The sequence below is a fragment of the Eublepharis macularius genome, chromosome 18, assembly GCF_028583425.1.
Source record: "Eublepharis macularius isolate TG4126 chromosome 18, MPM_Emac_v1.0, whole genome shotgun sequence".
Classification (NCBI taxonomy): domain Eukaryota; kingdom Metazoa; phylum Chordata; class Lepidosauria; order Squamata; family Eublepharidae; genus Eublepharis; species Eublepharis macularius.
Window position 1 is genome coordinate 15297427 of NC_072807.1, and position 19399 is coordinate 15316825.

Here is a 19399-nt window from a genome sequence, read left to right on the forward strand (position 1 = left end):
ACAGCAGGGACAGAAATACTACAGTCTCCAGCGAAATGCCGCTTGCTTCCCAGTACCATTGGGAAAAGCTATCGATTTTGGAATTTGCCTGCTGTGCGGGGCTAGCTCTGCTCCCAACGCTGAAAAAGATGGTGACACATTATGGTGTGTGACTCAGGGCACTGCCACGGACTCCTGAGTCCTGACACCAAACTTGTGGCCTATGGAAAGATGGGAGGGATGAGATAGCAGAAAGGGAACTAGCAAAGGAGGAGAGAACCACGGAAGACTATGTCGTGAAGGGAGTCCAGCAGGAGACAGAGCCGGAAGATGGGTATATGCAGTTAAAGAACCAAACACATCAAGGTCATCACCCATACTCATTGCTGCACTAGATTTCTGCTTGCGGGGAGATTTTATACAAGAGTGGCATTTAAAAAAAATGATCCTCCACTGGCAGTTTGAACTGGTCCAGTTCCATTCCTGCACCCCTTTATTCTGATGCCCTGTTTGAGCCCATTCTAAGGCCGTAACAGACGCAGCTTGCTCCATCCAAACGTGCATTCTGCCTGATGAAAATGTATGCATAATTTTAAAAACTTGCATCGTTGTCATTGAGCTGCTGCTGCTCAGCAAAAGATATACGATCTCACTCTTCTCTTCCCCAAAGCAAAGCAAATATACAAGACGGTTAAACACTCAGAGGCTCAGCACATCTACCCGATACAGACCACTTCAAAGACGCAGCCTAAAGACGTTATATCAAAGACACTTAATAACCTGCAGCGCTGTATCCAGTTCCCACCCACCGGCATGGAAAAATGGAATGTTTTGGCTACAAAGATGTAATTTGCTTTGCTTATGACTTTTTTTTAAAAGGAAGATGATATGGGACCCAAGGGGGAAAATAAGGGAAGCTATTATACCAGATTTCAAGGTCAAACACTGTGACTGCTTGGTGGGACTGAGATCGAAGAGTGTTTGCGCACTGGAAATATTAAGGCAAACTAATGAACTGAATAAAACTCCCCCCCCCTTTTTTTTGGTAGGTCAACTTGGACATGTGCAGCCAGTGCTTAATTAACTTCAAAGTTTCTTTTCAAGAGGAAGATGTATCCATGGAATGGAGGCTCCGAACACTACCCAAAGGCACAACGTTAAGATGAGAAGAAAAGCCCCACAGCCTCCGCCCAAATCCCCTTCCCCACGCACTTCACATGAAACAAGACAAGAGGAGTGGAGGAGAAGAAAGAGATCAAGACTCACAACTTTCTCAACACCATCTTGTGCTTTCCCTCCCATTCATACACGTGCACAGGGTTGCCAATTCCAGGTTGGGATTTTCCAGGAGATTTGGGGGGGGGGTTGATCCTGGACAGGGTAGCATTTGGGGAAGGGCGGGACCTCAGTTAGGGTATAATGCCGTAGAGTCCACCCTCCAAAGCAGCCATTTTCTCCAGGGGAACTGATCTCTATGACCTGGAGATCAGCTGGAATTCTGGGAGATCTCCAGCCACCACCTGGAGACTGGCAACCCTAGCATATGTATGTGACCACCCAAATGATATCACCACATGGAAAGTTGTTCTCTTGCCCCACAGACTCTAGTGGTGTTCCTGAGCACGCAGAGTACGTCTTTCAAATCACCCCCACTCCCAAAAAGCTTATGCCATATTACATTCGTTAAGCTTTAAAAGGCCTCCCAACTCTTGGGTTTTTGTTTTGTTTTTCACGGCAAGAGTAAAAACAGTTCCCACCCTTTAAGAAATTCACATTTCCCCCTCTGATCGCACTGGCTAAAATTCTATTTGTCAGCTAAAAAGAAAAAGAAAAAAAGACTACATCCAACTTTGCTGGTCTGAGAAGTTCTGTTTCTTGCCAGTTCCAAAAAGAGTTTAAGATTTTCACAAAACAAAAGGAAAGAATGTTATTATTTGGGGGGGGGGGGAGAAGCGCTCTCTGTCCTTTTAAAAAAAGAAATAAAATTGCCCAGTCATGCTGCTGCTCTGTGATTTTTTCATCTGAAAGGTTTAGAAAGTCATGCAGGCCTTTTGGGGAAAACACAATCACAAGCAGTAAAGAACCTTTTTTTTTTAAGGGAAGTAGAAAAGAAATACATTTTTATCTCCCGTCGGCAAAATAGGTCCACGGAGGAAAAAATGTTTAATATAAAAACATCTGACCAAGTTACCTCCAGATTTTTTTTTTTGCATTGAAATAGCTGCTTTTAGCAAGTCACGTCAACCTTCCCGAGGAGACCTTATAGCCCCCCAGGTAAACCACAGTGTGCTCAAAGGGAGAAAATAACTGGAAATGAAGGGGTAGAGGGACGAGGGACCAGATGCCCTCAAATAAAAATCTGCCTGGGGTAGAACTGCAGGTACACAAATGTCTTTCCTCAGAAACAGAGGTGTGGTTGCGGCCCTCCATGGCTAGATCCTGGCACCTAAGGGCACGTCAGAACAAGCAGGTACTGACCAGCCAAACAGGGAAGCAGCTAAATGGGTAAAATGAGGCAGACAGCGGTTGTCAAACATTGCTAAAGAGCCAGGCCAGTGTTTGAAGATTAACTCCTTACCTTCAGAGACCTCATAGGCTTTGCCCTTTCCCCACCCTACGCAGCCTCTCCTCAACCATCTTCCAATCCTTTATCATCTTCCAATCCACTCCTCTGGCGCTACTTCCCTCCAGCCCTAGGCAGGTCTCCCTCTCACCCCAAACAACTCTGTCTTTTCTCCCTTTCCAAAGGACCATGCGTCATTTATCCTCCAAAGAATGCTGCCAGTTAAGTCCCTCTCGCTCCTTCAAAACTCACCTTTTCCATGAAGATTCTGGTGCACTCCCTTTCCCTACTGGAAGCAACCATGAGCTCCCATCTCCGGAATGAACACATTTTCTTCACTTGCTTACCCATCTCTACCTCCCTCCTCGGGGTTTTCTCCCTGTCGGGGTGGGGACCTGCCTTCTCATAATCCATATCATGCAATCAGTGTGCACGGTGCGTTACAAATAATAAAAAATGATGGCCGGGGGAGACCGTACTGGCGCTTAGCATCCCCTGACCCTGGTTTTGTTGGTAACGGCAATACTGCGCTCTGACCATCTTCAACGGGAGTGTTGAAGAGCAGCAGGCCAGCGGCTCCCTCCTCTGGCAAGCTACCTTGGTCACCCAGGGGGAGTAAGTTTCTTGGGTCAGTTTGCAGAGTTTTGTCTGTGAAGGATGCCTGACGTTCTCCCAAGAATTAGGACTGTTGTCCACATTACAGAGATCAGTTCCCGTGGAGAAACTGGCAGCTTCAGCGGGCAGACCTTATGGTGTCCCATAAATTCTAGATAAAATCCATCCCCAAATTTCCCCCTCCAAAAGCACCACTCCCAAATCTTCAGGAATTTCCCGTGCTAGAATTGGGAACCCTAGCACCAGGCAAAGTCTGTCCTATTTGTTACACGTCCCTTCTTTGCTGGGCAGTTAGCTGTCTTCATCGCCAAATTGTCTTACTATGCGGTAATTTCTCTTCCTGTTCAGCTGAACTCTGCTCTCCTGTAACCTAGCCTTGCCATTTGGAACAGCAGGGAACCGGTCTTTCCTCAGTAAGGCACCCCACTTAGGCACTTTAGAGAGGCTTTCTGCAACATAAAACTGTGCACTCCAGTGAAACATCCTCCTTGTACAGCAGAAGTTCTGGCGGGATTGTGCCTGGGGAACAAGAATAAATCTCGCACATCCTCACGAGGCACAGAAGCCCCTGGAAATCTCTCCTCAACTGCCCCCCAAAACTGACTATCACCAAGGCAGCTCCACTTTGGAGAGCTGTGAGTTAACTACAGCGAGTCGCTTATCCTATATATGTAATCTTGGCCACTGGGGAAAGATAAATAACCAGCCGTGCACTCTTATGAAGAGGTTGCGCCACTTCAAATTCCACAGTAGGAGATGGGAATATCCAATTACACTACAATCTTGGTCACAAAGTGATAGTTATTTTGTACGAGTAAGAAGTTTCAACCCCCTTTTTCTTCTGTCTCCTCTGCAAAAGCTCGGATACCAAAGAATCTAATCCACCTCCCTTTCCTTTGACAGTAGACGGCTATTGTATTTTTCTCTTTACAAGACAGAAAAAGAGAGAGAGAAAGAATCAGAACCAGGTTAGTTCAGACATTATTTCAGCATTTGAAGAACAAAGGGTTTCCGCTAAAAATCATATTTGGGTCTTTCAGTGTCAGAAACTAAATTTACTGAATAGAAAAGAGTCCAGTAGCACCTTTAAGACTAACCAACTTTACTGTAGCATAAGCTTTCGAGAATCACCGTTCTCTTCTTGAAGAAGAGAGCTGTGATTCTCAAAAGCTTATGCTACAGTAAAGTTGGTTAGTCTTAAAGGTGCTACTGGACTCTTTTCTATTTTGCTACTACAGACTAACAGGGCTAACTCCTCTGGATCTAAATTTACTGAAACTCCATTTCTGAGCCAGAAGCCAAAACAGCACGAACCCCAACCCAACAGTGTGCTCTCTTTCCCAGGAACTGGGGCCAGAAAAGTATCTCAAATTCCTACATGCTAGAATCAAATTTCTAGAACCTGCTCCAGAACCTCCTCCCCATTCTCGGGGTTAGCATGTGGTCTACCCGAGCAAACTGGCAGCTTCACATTTCTGTACTTTTTCCTGGTAACTTGGAAATTCAGCAGGTTCCATCTTTAGCTGCAAGCTCTTTCACTTGACTGGAAAGAGTCTTGCAGTCTTGAGAAACTTTGGCCTAAACAGGATTAGGTCAGCAAGCAGGGTCAAGACATCCCAGATTTTGCCCAAGAGCAGTTATTTGCCAACTACTTAACCTGCCCCCTCCACAAGGTTCAGGATAATGCACCTAACAAGATCTGTTCCTTTGCTCAGACCACAGCCACACTGAAAAAGCAGATCTAACTCTTCAACCCCAACTGAGAACTAGATAGGTGCAACTCAGCCAGACAAGAAAGGTCCACAGTTAGTGGGCCGCCCAGACCCAACTACCAAACCTCAATCTCGGAACTGTTACAGTGCAACAGAAATCAAGGATGTCTTCCTTACCAGTTGTTCCCCTGCTTTGCCCACGACAACATATTTCAGCCAGACTTTTTGGGTATCAGGAAAACAACGAAGACCCCCTCGGGCACTATTGTGGTCTCAGCAAACTGCACCCTTGTTGCACCAGAGTGTGCATGGCAGCACAAGAGGGACCAAATGTTAGCAGGGCACATAAGATGCTGTGCAGTCAAAAAAACAAACAAACCAGCAGCCAGGATGGAATTAAAATAAGCCGCATCTTTTCAGACACGAGGTTCCGCAACAAACAAGAGAAGTGTGAGAACTTGATCGTCAGAAGTGCCCTCGGGCGAATTAAGTCCTGCAAAACAGGACTATCGCAAAGGGAACAACCAGTTTTTGAATGGAGCAGATACACCGACCCGACAGCAGTTGTGTAAGCTAGTAACATGGCGCAAGAGAAACTTTCAAGAGATCCCCATTAAGCAACCCTCTGGTATAATCCTGAGGCTGCAAACCCCTCACAGGGACAATCATCGCCTCTTGGTTTTCATTTTTGATGTCTTTAAAAGTTTATTTCTTAAAACAGTCCTGCAAAAATTTTTATCGAAAAGGTCCCTTGGAGTCAAATATTTAAAACGTCTGCCAACCTGAGAATTCTCCGGGTGTGATATTGGGAGAGTTCGTAGCCTCCGTTTCAGTGTAGGACAACGTGGAATCGGAAAGATCTGGGAACGAGAGGAGAAAGATGGACAGTTATTCCACAGGATGAGGAGCGCCCACCCAGAGAGCAAAGATATGTTCACACAAGCAGAAGATGATCAAGCAAACATTACCGCTTTTGACTCCCAATTTGTTCTCCGTAAGACGGAGCTATTTCGCCAGGCACATGGCTGACGCCGGGTGGTGCCCCCCCCCCGTGGAGGGGGGGTGTTAAACCATCGCCCCTATGTGAATGCAGATGCTGTTGCCACACTCATTACTACTGCATGTATTTGCTCTGGTAGAACCGCTGTGCGAAACACCAAATTTATGTTAGGTGGTTAGGTGCTGCTTTTTAATTATTTATATGTAAATAGATGACATCATATATGATATGACATAGTGCTTTTAAATGTTTTTAATGGTATGTGATATTTGTATTTTGTTATCCGCCCTGAGCCTGCGAAAGCAGGGAGGGCGGAATATAAATATAATAAATTAAATTAAAATATTCGAGCCAATTTATGCTCTGAGTGGATTTCCTCTCCTTCACTACTAAGCCATTGGAGAAGAGTCCATATATATTTATTTATGTCATTTATAGTCCGCCTTTCTCACTGAGACTCAAGGCGGATTACACAGTGTGAGACTGGTACAGTTAATATCAAGGACCTTTCCATAAACAATGCCATAGGGTAAATAGATACGAGTTTACTAAGACATAGCATTAGCAGGAATCCAATACAGAGTTGAAGAAATGCTGAAATAGAACATAAGCAATTCTAGGACTGACATTAGAGAACATGAAACACAAGTAGCTCATAAGGAGCACGTAAGAAATGAGAAATGGCAGCGGCTGCTGGAAACATTTCCATGCCTGGAGCGTGAGATGGGGAACGAGGAAAACATGGCTAGGAGAGCTTTCGGCCACAGCCACTTGACATGCATGCCCGTTCACTTCTTTTCAGTTAATTTAAATGGAGAGGGCTTGATTATACCTCTTCCCTCATAAAGTAGGTACCACTGGCATATTTACTTCACAAAATTACTTATTACTTATTGAAATATTTATGTCCTGACTTTCACAGATTCTTTAAGACAGCTTCCAATTATAAACAACCCCTCAGGTTAGATAAAAATAAATACAAGATAGGAATAACCAAAACGGTAAAAAATGACGAGCAACAGCCAAGAGGGGAATTAACCAGCAAAGACTAAACAGGAAGTTGGTCACAAGAGCTCCAAAGAGACATATATTAAACCCCCAACACTCTCTGGAATGAAACCACCTTTGCCTGGCACCTGAAGGCCAACAGCAATGGGGCAGAATGAATTTCCCCGGAGCGCTTAAGTAACACTGCTGAGAAAACCCGTGCGTAACTATTCTCTTGATGGGGATGGTGTGGGTCACACACAAGGGAGACTCCAAGAAAGAGCTCAGCCTCCTGTAGGGGCTTACGACGAAGGAGGTCCTTAATGTACCCTGGACCCAGCGCATTTAAAGGTTAAACATGCCATTCTGAATTCAGCCCTGAAACCAACTAGAAGTCAGGGAAGGTGTTGCAACTTTTAAGTTTTAGGGAGTTGGAATTTCCAGCTCCACTTATGAGTGGGTTACGGTAATCCAACCTAGGCGTCACCAGGGCAGTGGTTCTCGAACTGTGGGTCAGGACCCAGAAGTTGGTTGCAGCTCTCTTTAAGAGCTGGATTTGCCTTGGCAGAATGCGTGAAACAAGACTGTTGCTCAGTAACGCTATACGTTTATAAAAAACTAAACATGAAAAAACTAAATTACATACAGGGAGGCAGAAAGCAGTGCTGTTACTTTTCAGGCAATTCCCAAAAAGCATTATAAAGATTAGAAGTGGACTGTTTCCAAAATTGTGAGAGCCGCCGCATGAGGGGGTGCACTGCTACAGCTTGGGAGTTTATGAAAGGGCTCCCCTGACGAACCAGCTTTATCTGGCCAAGGTACCCTGGGAATGCAACTCCCACAGTGGGCCAAGATGCAACAGGTTCCTTCCCACTCAGACACAAGCCTTTGCTGCTATTTCTGCGGCAGAATATGCTGTACGACAAAGTCCAATGCAATCAGTCAGATTCACTGCGGGCCAAACTACAAGTGACAAAAGACACAGGTTGGACACTTGTCAGCTTCCCTCAAGTTTTGATGGGGAACGTAGGCAGCTTGGCGGAATGTTGGGCGAGTGACAGTTGAAAAGTCCATTGGACGGCAGTCGGAGAGCCAAGCTGCAAGACCAGGATGCCTACATTTCCCATGAGACAGGTTGGACACTTGTCAGCTTCCCTCAAGTTTTGATGGGAAACGTAGGCAGCTTGGCGGAATGTTGGTCGAGTGACAGTTGAAAAGTCCATTGGACAGCAGTCGGGAGAGCCAAGCTGCAAGACCAGGACGCCTACATTTCCCATCAAAACTTGAGGGAAGCTGACAAGTGTCCAACCTGTGTCAGGCGTCACTTGTAGCTTGGCCCTGAGAGTCTTCAACCACCAGTGCTCAAGCTCCCTTCCCTTCCCCTCGAAATGCCTTCAGAACACCAAGGACTTACTGGCCACAGACCCTCAGGGAACGGAAGAGGAGCAGGCATAGAAGAGAACCCTCTTTAAAGTGGATCCTTCTCCCAAACAGCTTGAACCCATCGGCATTTTACCTAAGCATAAGAACCTAAGAAGAGCCCTGCAAGATCAGACCCATTGTTCATTTTACCCAGGATCTCATTTCACACAGTAGCAACCAGTTGCGCAGGAGGAACCAAAGAAGGCACAGAGGCTGAGGCCTTCCCCTGACGTTGCCTCCTGGTACTGGTATTTGGAGGTTCCCTTTTCTCAGCATGGCTAAAAACCACTGAAGGACCTCTCATCCATGAATAACTCTCTTTTAGAGTCAACCACGCTCATAGCCATCACTATTTACACGGGCAGCGAATGCAACATTTTAATCACTTGTTGGGCACAGCCAGCCCTTCCCAATTTATCAAGCGGAGAAAGGCTTGCGTCCTTAGGGGGGAAAGAGCACAATACACCTCTGACAGACACTCCCACAATTCCAGGGGGCACTGCCCCCCTTAGGTGAAGAAGTGGGCAAAGTACACCTCTGTGCAAAGGGCTCTTGCACTTGAACAGCCCTGAAAGAAGTTAACTCTGTTTTTCTTTGTTAGTGTGAACACAGACTGAAGGTGGGCACAAACCGAAATACGAACTGAAGTGTACCACAAACCAGAGCCGGTTCATGGTTCGCGAACCGACGGTTCATGGGAGCTCATTTCTCACAAACCATGACGAATTTTAGCCTGGCTCCTTGGATTAGTATTTCGGTCTGTCACTGCAGACAGCCTGGCGCCGATCAATCAGTTCCCTAGGCAACTAGGGAGGAATGGGCTCTCTGCAGACCTTCTGCTGACCTGGAAGTGACATTTTCACGAACCGAATGAACTGGTTCGTGAAAATTCGTGGTTTGTGAAACGCGACGAACCACAAACTGCAAGGTTCGGAATTTTCCCGGTTTGTCCATCTCTAATGTAGACCCTTCCTTAGAGAACATCCCTCTTTGCTTTTCTAACGCATCAAACACAGCAGAATGCAGCACCTCCAAAACACCCAAGGTTGAGTGAATGAAACATGTAGGAACTTGGTGCTCTGTGGATAAGGTTACATTCAGCCTCCAAACAATTCATCGTTACTATACTTAATTATTACTATTAAAATTCTTGAAGCTGTTTATTCTTGTTTCCTTCCTTCCTTCCTTCCTCCCCTGCTGAAACTAAGGAAACTTTGTTTTAACAAGTTAAAAGTCCTTTGTTGGTCTCTCCTCCCCCCACCCACTGCTCTCAGACCCCTTTAATTAAAATTGTGTTCTGAACATTTGCTCCAAGATCAACTTTGTGTGTGTTGTCTGTTTTTCAATCATACCCACCCAAAGCGAAGTTCCATTCAATTCTCTGTCTGGAAACAACTGGGGAGTCCAGATTTATGCTTTATTTATCTGCGGCTCAAACCACATCTGGGGTACGTGTGGGCCAATTTGCAAGGAATTTGCATCAGTGGGTTGGGGGCTCTAACCATCTTGGAGAGGTACAAAGGTGGATTCTGGCACAAAATTGATTACAAGGAAGAAGAACAGAAAGGGTTATCTCCTACTATACCATTCCTGCTTTGGTAAGCTTCCTACTACAACTAGGGAATTTGCCTTGAAAGGGCCTAAGCAACGGTTATCATTCGAGGATTCTATGCCAGAATCTACACTACCCTCTTTATTCACTTTTTTATCCCTCAAGATGGGCTTTAGGGATCCAGTCACAGCTTTAGAAAACCGCCTGAGATAATGCTGAAACGGCTCCATTTTTAATTCCCTACACCAAAGGATCTGGTGCTTTTTTACCTTCATTGTAACCAGCAAGTGATTCCCTCTTCTGCCCAAACATAGTTGCCCTCTCTTTATTCATTTCAGTCTCATTACCCTTTCCTCCTGCGTGAGCACGCAAGCATCCGATCCAAAGTTCAGAGCGCCATCACCTCCACCGAAATTTGGTGTAACGCGAGTGCCTGAGGTTCCCATCCATTTGAACGGCCGCCATGTCAAATGCAGCAAGGACTGTGTTTAAATTCCTCAATGACAATATATACTTTGGAAGGCGAGTTGCTTTTGGATTCTGCCAGCTTTTAAGTAGGTCAGTTTTATGCCCAGTCTCTTTGACCATGTTTCCTTTGATCTTTTTTCCCCTGCTTTAAACAGAAGTCTTTAAAGGAGGGGAGGAAGAGCGCTCAGAGCGCTTCAAGTACGGTTGCCACCTTTCTTCCTCTGGCAAAGGTACTTTTAAACAGATTTCACAGAGACCACTTTCACCATTCTCTGAATTACTAGCCACAGAAGACACGGGCAGTCCCCTGTTATCAAAAAGGTAGCACACAAGAAAGCTTGAACCTTGTTCTAAACAAAAGCGCCATGACAACTGGTTAAACACAAGAAAACAGAGATAACCAAGAGCGCAATCCTAAACAGAGTGATTTCCTTCTAAGCCCATCAAAGTCCACGGGCTTGGAAGGACATCGTTCCGCCAAGGACTGTGCTGAAAGAAATGTGCATTTAATGATTAGGAAAACAAGCACCGAAGTTGCTTGTTTTTTATTCTGCATCTGCTAGTTGGGGAGAATGACAGGACAGTGATACTTGCTCGACAGCTACCAGGGATTGTGGAGACATGGCCCATGCTCTCTGAGCCAACACTGAAACTCACTTCTAGCCTTATGGGTTAAAAACAAGCTTTTTTTGAAATGAAAGGGCAGGACGTTGCAATCTGCACTCAGCCTCAAATTCTGTACTTCCGCTGTATGATCTAGCGAGTGATCGCCTTTGCTACCGGCATTCTGTGTCATTGTAATGCAAGTCTGCCCAAACACCATCATTTCCCCTCTCCAAGCTGAGCAAACCACATTCCAGCACTTGCCGCCATGATGTATCTTTCCAATTCTGCACGTTTCACGTGAAAGCAAACCACACACACAAAGTAGGGCCTTATTTTTGCCCAGCCCACTGCAAAATATAGAGGAAACACCTACCCAGCGGCTTGGGTTCATCACTTGGAGATAGCCGAGAATAAGGAGGGGGTGGAGATTCTGGAAAAGAAAAAGAACTCACATTAACACCATCCAACAGTTTACACACCAAAAAAGAAAAACTGTGCTCCCACACTAAAAAAGAAGTGGTTCGGTTGAAATTAGATGGAACCTTATTCGTGACAATGCTGTCCGTGTAGTGGACACAAGAAGATCAAGGGCTCAAAAGCAAGGCCCAGAAGTGTTGTGAAATTTTAGACAGACCTCTGTTGACCAAAGGTTCCTTCCTTATAAATTGTCTCCCAGGAATTGGGTGATTTGCATGGTATAACAAGCGGCAACCAGACCACACTTGGTGACCACTTGCCACCAAGCAGATTTTGATCCCAAAGCTGAGAGCCACTAAGCTAAAAAGCCAAGACGTGCTAAACATGGTTACTTGGAAGCAAGTTCCATTGATTTTCAGGTTCCAGAACTAAATCGCTGCCAATGTTACTGATGTGCAGGAAATCTAACTTGAGAGTTTACTCTTTATCAGTGGAACCAAGTTAGATCTCAGCAGAGATAATGGGGGAGGTCATCTACTCTTCAAAAAACATTGGCTTCCAACCAGTTTGAGCCGCTGTCACCCCCAGTCTACCAGCCCAAAGGAAACTTGTGGCTTGTAATTCACATGGGAGAGTAGAAATTGTCAGTTCCAAGACCTTCAGTCAATTTTAAAGAACTACACATTCCGGGGTTCCCTGGGGAGCCAAGACAGTCAAACTGGCTCACGTCTGTAGTATAAACCTGGTTTCACTCTGTAGCAGAAACATTCCCCAGTAACGCTGTCATGTTTCTGGAAAGCTCTACTCCTTTGGAGGTGCAATGCCTTCCCAAGTTCACTCTCAATCAAGCCCATGCGCAACTGTTACAAGGAACACGGTACTTAGTGTTCCAGTAATATTTGGGGGAAAGAATTCATTCACTCCCTGTAGGAAAGCTACAAAGAGCAAATGGATTTCAAGCACAACAAGCGGAACAGGGATTGCAAAACAAATACAATTAAAAAACACTCCCCTGCCAAAAAGAAGGGGGGATAATTAGCAGAGCTTTCAGTATCCTTAAAGATTTGTTCCTTGTAATTAAACAAAAAAATGGGGGGGGACCAAGTTGCTCCCCCTTCCCATGCCAAGCTAATGAGATCCAGGAGATTGCGTCCAAGAAAGCCCTGGACTTTTAATTTTCCATCTTTAATTGAATTTCAGCATTCAGGGAGGGAAAACTTGTATAAAGTTGGGTCTTGAGGCTCAAATACCTGGTTCTTCCTTCTGGAACGGAACTGTTGAAGAGAGGAACTGGTTTTGCCACTTTTAATTTCAAAAAAGAAAAACAACAAGGAAAATCCCACTCGCAACAGAACTTAGAAAAGAGGCGCTGCAGCTTTAAGAGAGGCAGTCGGCTACACTGGCCGCCAGTCTGGCGCCAGCAAAATGCAAACTGCATATTATCACCACTTCTTCACCTAAATAGCGAGAGGGGGAACCTCCTTAGGAAAGAGGGGGAAAAGGAAGGGGGGGGTTAAGCACAACATGAAACCGATCTCAGTTGAAAGGGGATAATGTTAGGCCAAAGGAAAAGGGATTTTTCTGCATGTGCCTGTTGTGTGTTTTTCTCTCTTTAATTCCCATATTCGTTTGCTTGAAGAAACCAGTGATTTTATATTACTTATCTCCCCCCCCCCGCCTCCAAAGTTGTGTCTCCTCCGGCATAACTGAAACCATAGCAATTTTATGGATTTGGTTACAGTAAAACAGCAAAATAAATGTGGCTTTAAATACCACATACCATTTGAGACTGCAATCTCTGGTCTATTTCCTTGGGTGCGATTCCTGCCCCCCTCCAGCACGTGCGCACGGAAACGTGCTTGGGAAGATCGGGAAGAGCTTCAAAACCTCCTCCCAAGGAGTCCACCACAGTCCACCACCCACCGCCGAAGACTTTTTTTTTTTTTTGGAATTCAAGCCCCCCTGGGATATTTTGCTCCTGAATTCAAAGCGGATAAAGGGGGGGGGGAGTCACATTCTATTTTTTTTCCAAGAGCTCATTTAACAAGAAAAAAAATAAAGTGCTTGTGGGAGTGGAAGAATGAGGCCAAGGCGCCTCCGGTCCCCTTCTCCATAGGCGCGGGAGAATTCTCACAGCATGCTTCAGCGAGCGCCAGCTATTCCCAAAATGCAGGGAGAAATGGGGGCGAGACTATGTCAAGGGGAGAGTGCTGGTCCTAGGGGAAGCTGTGCCCTGTGGAGACATACACCCTTCTCGGCCACTCTCTTCTGGCTGGTGCCAAACTCTCATTTAACACCTCCTAAAAACGCCCAGGAAAAACCTCTCTCCTGAACAGCCTCTTTGATGTTGGCTAACCCATACCAGAGGGGAAAGAGGAGACGCTTCTCTGTGCGCGCTCAGGGGCAAGGCGAGGGACCTCAATGGAGCTGATGGCTAAGAGAACATAATGAGGAGCAGAGCATTATTTTGGATTTATTCACGCTTGGCCAAGGCTGTGAATCCGGGTGTAATCTTATCCTCTTTTCCTGGCACCCTGTAGATCCCATTACCATAGGGAGCTGCCAGCGCATCTAAGGGGTTACCGAAGCCCCCCTCCCACCAATGAAACACTGCCTTTTCTTTTTTCATTCTCATCACCAATGCAAAAATTAACCTACAAAGCCCACTGGGTTGGTACATTTTCCAGCCTGCCTCTTTCTAAGCCATGGCTGCAGGAAATTCAAGAGGGGGACTTAGGAATCTGTCCCCTTGGGAAGTGGCGTTACTGCAGTCTCACTCAAGAAGAACACAGGGACAAGGGACAACTATCCTTGGCTTAACCGAGGTTAAAAATGGAGTACCTAGTCTCAACGCCCACCCATCAGCTTCCTGGTCTTTCGGCCTGCTCATTAATTGACACAAACCAGGGCTTGGTTCCCTCTCCGGATATTTGCTCCAGGCGGCTCACAACGGAGGTTTTAAAACCACAGCCGCTAAAAACAGCAGCCCTTCACCCATCAACACAACAACCGAAAATACCTCCGAAACCAAAGCACCGGAAAAAATGACAGGTTTCTCTGCAGAGCTGTATAAAAATATCCTATTCGCCCTTCTGCTTCTTCAATGCTGCTTCAAAAGAGTTTACCCATACAGGGAGCTCCTAAAGTGGGAAGAAAGTGTTGTCTTTCTTGCCTTCCATGAAAAACTAACACCCGGCCAGCTTCTATCAGCAACCCCTTCACCCCCAGCCTCGGAGCTCTTGGCTGACAATTTGCATTCATGCCAGCCCCAAGCCAGGCAGGGCACAGAATCAGGTCACGGGTGCAAATCCAGAATCCCAACACTCCAGGCTTTCGATTTTAAAAAACACACAAGCCATAGAAGCCAGATGGCTCTTGAAATAAGCTTAAAAGTTTGCAAGTCACGCATGCTGACTTTCGAAGGCAGAAAGGGACTCAATGGGAGTTCAGCAGCTATCATTATATAGCACTCAAGTGTGTGTGTCAGGTGCTGTACAAAAAACAACACAACTAAGAATCTCAATCGCTGGTTAGGGGGTTGGGGCAAACTAAGAAGGGAGGGAAGTAGGGGGACTAAAGAGCAACGAAAGAAAAGTCTAGTCTCCCCTACACCACCACATGCCAGTTTCCTAAATGTAAGAAATTTTATCCTATAGAGGAACATTCGATCTTGCAACCCCCCCATCATTTCTGAAGTCCACACAGGGAGACCAGTTCACTGGAGGAAAAAAGGTTCTCCTTAACTGTAATTGGAGAAGACAATATTGATGCTTTCAGCCACCTGGAATGTGCCAACAGCTTTCCACTGACACAAACTGATTCACAAAATAATAAATAACAAACACGGCCTGGCACCCCAGGTTTTCCAGGCGGCCTTTGAAATCAGAAAGGTCTTGCCTCCTCAGAGCAGATCCAGAGCGCAGTCTGGTTTACCCACACATGCTCATCGTGTGGTGAGGCACAAATGTGAATGAGGAGGCACCAGAAAACATCATCAAGGAGAGGACTCAAATGTGATCCCCCCACCCCCAGTACAGCCCATGCACAGAAAGAAGCGATGTGTTTAACCACATGAGCCAGAGCTTGCTTTCAAATGGCCTTCTGCCAACTTTGAGCTAGGCTAGCTAAAGGAAGGACGCTCTGCCCCAATACAGCCCCGGATATTACCTTATTGTGCTGATCCTAAACAACCATTATTGCGCAATCCTATATCAAAGGGTAAATTGAAGCAAAGCTCTTTTTTGATAAAAAAAATCACGGCGTTCTATGTGTGCACTTATGCGTGCATAAATCTAACACTGCACAAGAGAACACGGTGTATATAAATAGACCCCAACTGCTTTCCCTAATTTAAGATGCAATCTATTCCAAAAAAAGGAGGAATTGAAATATGAGCAAAGGTGTTCCATCGCCAGTTTTGCTCTGCTCCAGGGCTTTTTGGCTGGTAGACCTTAAACAATCTCTACGCCTTTTGCTCAGCTCCAGAGCTTCAGGGTACCTTCAACGCTCATGCTAGCCAAGGTTTGTACGTGTTCTAGACTAGGGGTTGGCAGCTAGGGGCCACTCAGCAAAATCTGCCCTTCCATCAAGGGAAGCCCGACCTGGCCCTCCAGTTACCAACTCAGAGGCAAAAATGAAGCTGAACTGAGCGGCACCTGCATCCACCGGTTTTGCCAGAAATGGAGGGTCAAGACTCCACCCCCTCCACCAATCTCAGCAACAAAGGGGTGGAGTTTTATCCTTCCACTTCTTCACCCATCTCCCAAAAAAGGCCCATCTAGGTGCCGACCCAGGTCTCAGAGACAATACAAATGCAAAGAACAGCAGAAGTATTGAACAGCCTGATCCAAAATGCCTTGACTTGGAGGTTAATTACATTGGCTTTGGTTAGTCTTTAGGGTGCCACTGAATTCCCTGTTTGATTTTAGATCGCACCAACTTCAGTGGACCTTACTTTCCCAGTAAGGTGTGGTGGGGCAGGGGGAAGGTGCACACACACATGCTGGTGTAATTCTCAAGGGCTTGCTCCAAGGGCCAATCTTGCGCCCTTCCAGTATTCTTATCACAGACTACCAGTGCCATCCTAAGCACAGCTACGCCCTGGAACTCAATGAGAATGGCCTGACTCTGCTTATGCTGCCACTGTGTATCCAACAAGAATACTGGCAAGCGGTAAGCACGTTGCTAGCAGGTTGTATAGCGAGCCTGGCATGTGGCACTGCAGGAGCCAAAGCTGAAAGATAATCTGAGATTCCTACACTGCCAGGCTCAAGTTTTGTAAAGGGTTGAGAAAGATGACCGTGACAAATGTCAATGCTTGGCCACCAGAGTTGCAGGCCCAAGAGCCATGCAGAGGTGGAGAGCTCTGACCCTCAGAAGCCCCCACTTGCCACAAAAAGTCCGTCTGCACATACATTTTGTAGCGGGACTTCTGAGGGTCAGAGCTCTCCACCTCTGCATGGCTCTTAGAGTTCTCAATTCTAGATCATGCTAATCGCTGACAATGAAATGCATGACTGATACCGACTGTGCCAAGAAACTTCTTTTGCTATGCTTGACCTGTGAAGGTCCCAATCCCACATGAAAGGATGTTTGCAGTCGCTACACAAACCACTTTTTGGCAGCTGAATGTGTGCCATCAGTTCCATAAGAAAAGCAGCACAGCAGAGGAAATACCACCACGACTGACCTACACTGAAAAGCACCCACTTGGTGCTTTGATCACCTATTTCGATTCTGACTCTTTCTTGCAGCTTTGCTTGGCACAGTACCTGTTTGTGGGAATGCTCTGACACCTCAGACTGCAACCTGCCTCCTTGTGGCCATGCTTCAAATGGGCAGCCCCCCACCAGCTCAGAGCATTTGGGTTAAGTTTCTCTTCACTCCAAAACATTCATCTCTATGGTGGCCTGAGAAACTGCAATGAACCTTACACGCGCTGGGCAAAATAAGTTTAGGCCAACATTCCTGGCATAAAGAGGAAAGAAAAGGAAGCAGGGAACCATTGGAGAATGGCACATTGGGTCTCAAGAATCATAGCATTAGAAGGGACCTCCAGGGTCATCTAGTCCAACCCTCAATCCCCTATCTCGTCCAAGAAGCCAGAACTTAGGGCACACAAGCAATGTGCCATCATCCCAGAAAGCATGCTGCATATACTCCAGACAGGCTCTTCCCGATTCACTTACGGACAACGCTTTCCACAAAATAATTTAACACCCCTGCCCTAATGAGTATTGTGAGTTTGCACAATTTAAGCCTAAAATGGGGAGACAAGTTTTGAGACTGATCACAGGTTCAGAAATTAGATCCAAAGTTCCTACTACGGAGCAGGCAGTTGTGCCTTCCAACTCTCTGTATCTCACTTCTTAATCTCAGCACAAATTTGCTAACCTTCACTATGTGGCCGCCCCAAATTGCTCTTCTGGAATCTGTCCCAGTGCTCGACCCCCTCGAAATCAAACATCTACACTTAAAAACAACACGAGGATTCCCTTGCGGGATCAGATTGAAGGTCCACCTTAGCTCAGGAGTCTGTTTTCAGCAGGGGCAGCTCAGAAGCAAGGCGTGAAAGCTGAGGATCCCCAGCATATGCTGTGCAGAGGTATACTGCCTCGGCATACGGAGGGTCCACTGAGCTGCTCTGGCAACCAGGAGCTGCTACAGACTTGCAGCAGGGGGATTCCTCGCAGCAAGAGGCCCACTCCAGCCCAGCTCCCCTGCCCCGGAGCCCTTGGGGAGACGCGCAAGGCTTACCTGGCCCGCACAGCCTGCTGAAGTGGTAGGGGTTGCAGCACATGGTGGGGCCGTCGGGCAGGCCGAAGCTCCGGCACTCGCACAGGGGCTTCAGCTCGGCCGGGTGCTGGAGATCCGGCCAGCGGAAGAGCTTGCCGAGCAGGAGGTGCGGCGGGGCCGCCGGGCCGCCCAGGCGTGCCTCGGCGCGGGAGACCAGGACGCAGCCGCTGGGCATTCCCCCGCGGGACTCGACGGCTTCCAGGAGGCTGTCGAGGGCGCGCTCCTTGAGGCGCTTGAGCAGCGCGTAGGTGGCGGCCTTGAGCTCCTGCTCCAGCAGCGCCAGTCCGCAGCGCCCTTCCCGGGCGAGCAGCTCCCGGGCCGCCGAGGAGGCGCCGTCGGGCTCCCGCTCCGTGAAGAGGCAGCAGGTCACCGTCTTGCCGTCGCTCTCCTGCGCCCGCCACGGCCTCTCGCCGGCGCCGCCGCAGCCCTCCTCCGCCTCCGCCACCTCGGGGGCTGCCGGAGGGTCGCCCTCGCCGTGCGCCATGGGCCGCTCTCCCGCGGCCGGCTCCCGGACGGCGCCTCGGCGGCTCACCGCTGGCCCCTCGCCGGCCGGGCTCCCGTCGCCGCCTGGCTCATGGCTCCCGCGGAGGCTGCCGCCGCCGCCATCCCCTCCGCCGCCGCCGCCCCTGTCGGAGAGGACCCGGCTTCTCCAAAGGCGCCGCACGAGCCCGGCCCGTTTGGACCTGAACATACGAGTCTCCCGGGCGCGGAGCTGCTGGCCGGCGCTGGCTCCGGGTCAGATCCTGCCCAAGACGCGCCGCATGAGGCGGACCACGCGCGGGGGCCACTCGCCGGGGGAGCGCCGCCGCCGCGCTGCCGCATGAGGGGCGCGCTCCGCCGCCGGCCCGCGGCTCGCCCGCAGGCCGCCGCCCTACGCGCAGCCCATCGGCCCCCGCCAGCCGCCCCACGAGCCCCGCCGCCGCCGCCGCCGCCGCCGCAAGTCGGCCAACTTAGGGGCTGGCCCCGCGCGCCGGTGGCCGGCTGGCGTCGCGGCGCATGGCCGGGCAGCCCGTCGAGCGCAGCGGCGCCCCGGGCGGCATGAGCAGCCGGCGGCGTCGGGGGTGGCGGTGGCTGCAGAGTCCGCCCTGGCCGCCGGCTCCGGTGCGCCCGCTGGCTCGGCCCGCGCTCGGCTCTGGCTGCTTTTTGTTCTCCTCCGGCACACACGCAGGGCCCCCGAGGAGCGCGCCGGAGTCATTGGCTCCCTCCCATCATGTGCCAGTCTAGACACTTTGGCGGCGCTGAGCGGCTCGGAGAGTTGCGCAAACAAGGGCTCAAGTTTCTGA

General features: G+C 48.3%; 1 protein-coding gene across 1 annotated transcript in view; it reads right to left on the bottom strand.

The window, feature by feature from the left end:
* Positions 1-18888, bottom strand: part of SMAD6 (SMAD family member 6) — a 58527-nt gene extending 39639 nt beyond the window's left edge. Inside the window, exons 1-3 of the mRNA XM_055003084.1 lie at positions 18078-18888; positions 11278-11334; positions 5652-5729 (exon numbers count right to left, since the gene is read on the bottom strand). Coding sequence (XP_054859059.1) covers positions 5652-5729; positions 11278-11334; positions 18078-18807 — 865 coding nt within the window. The 5' untranslated portion in view covers positions 18808-18888. The remainder of the gene's footprint in view (positions 1-5651; positions 5730-11277; positions 11335-18077) is intronic.
* Between the last annotated feature and the right edge of the window lie 511 nt (positions 18889-19399).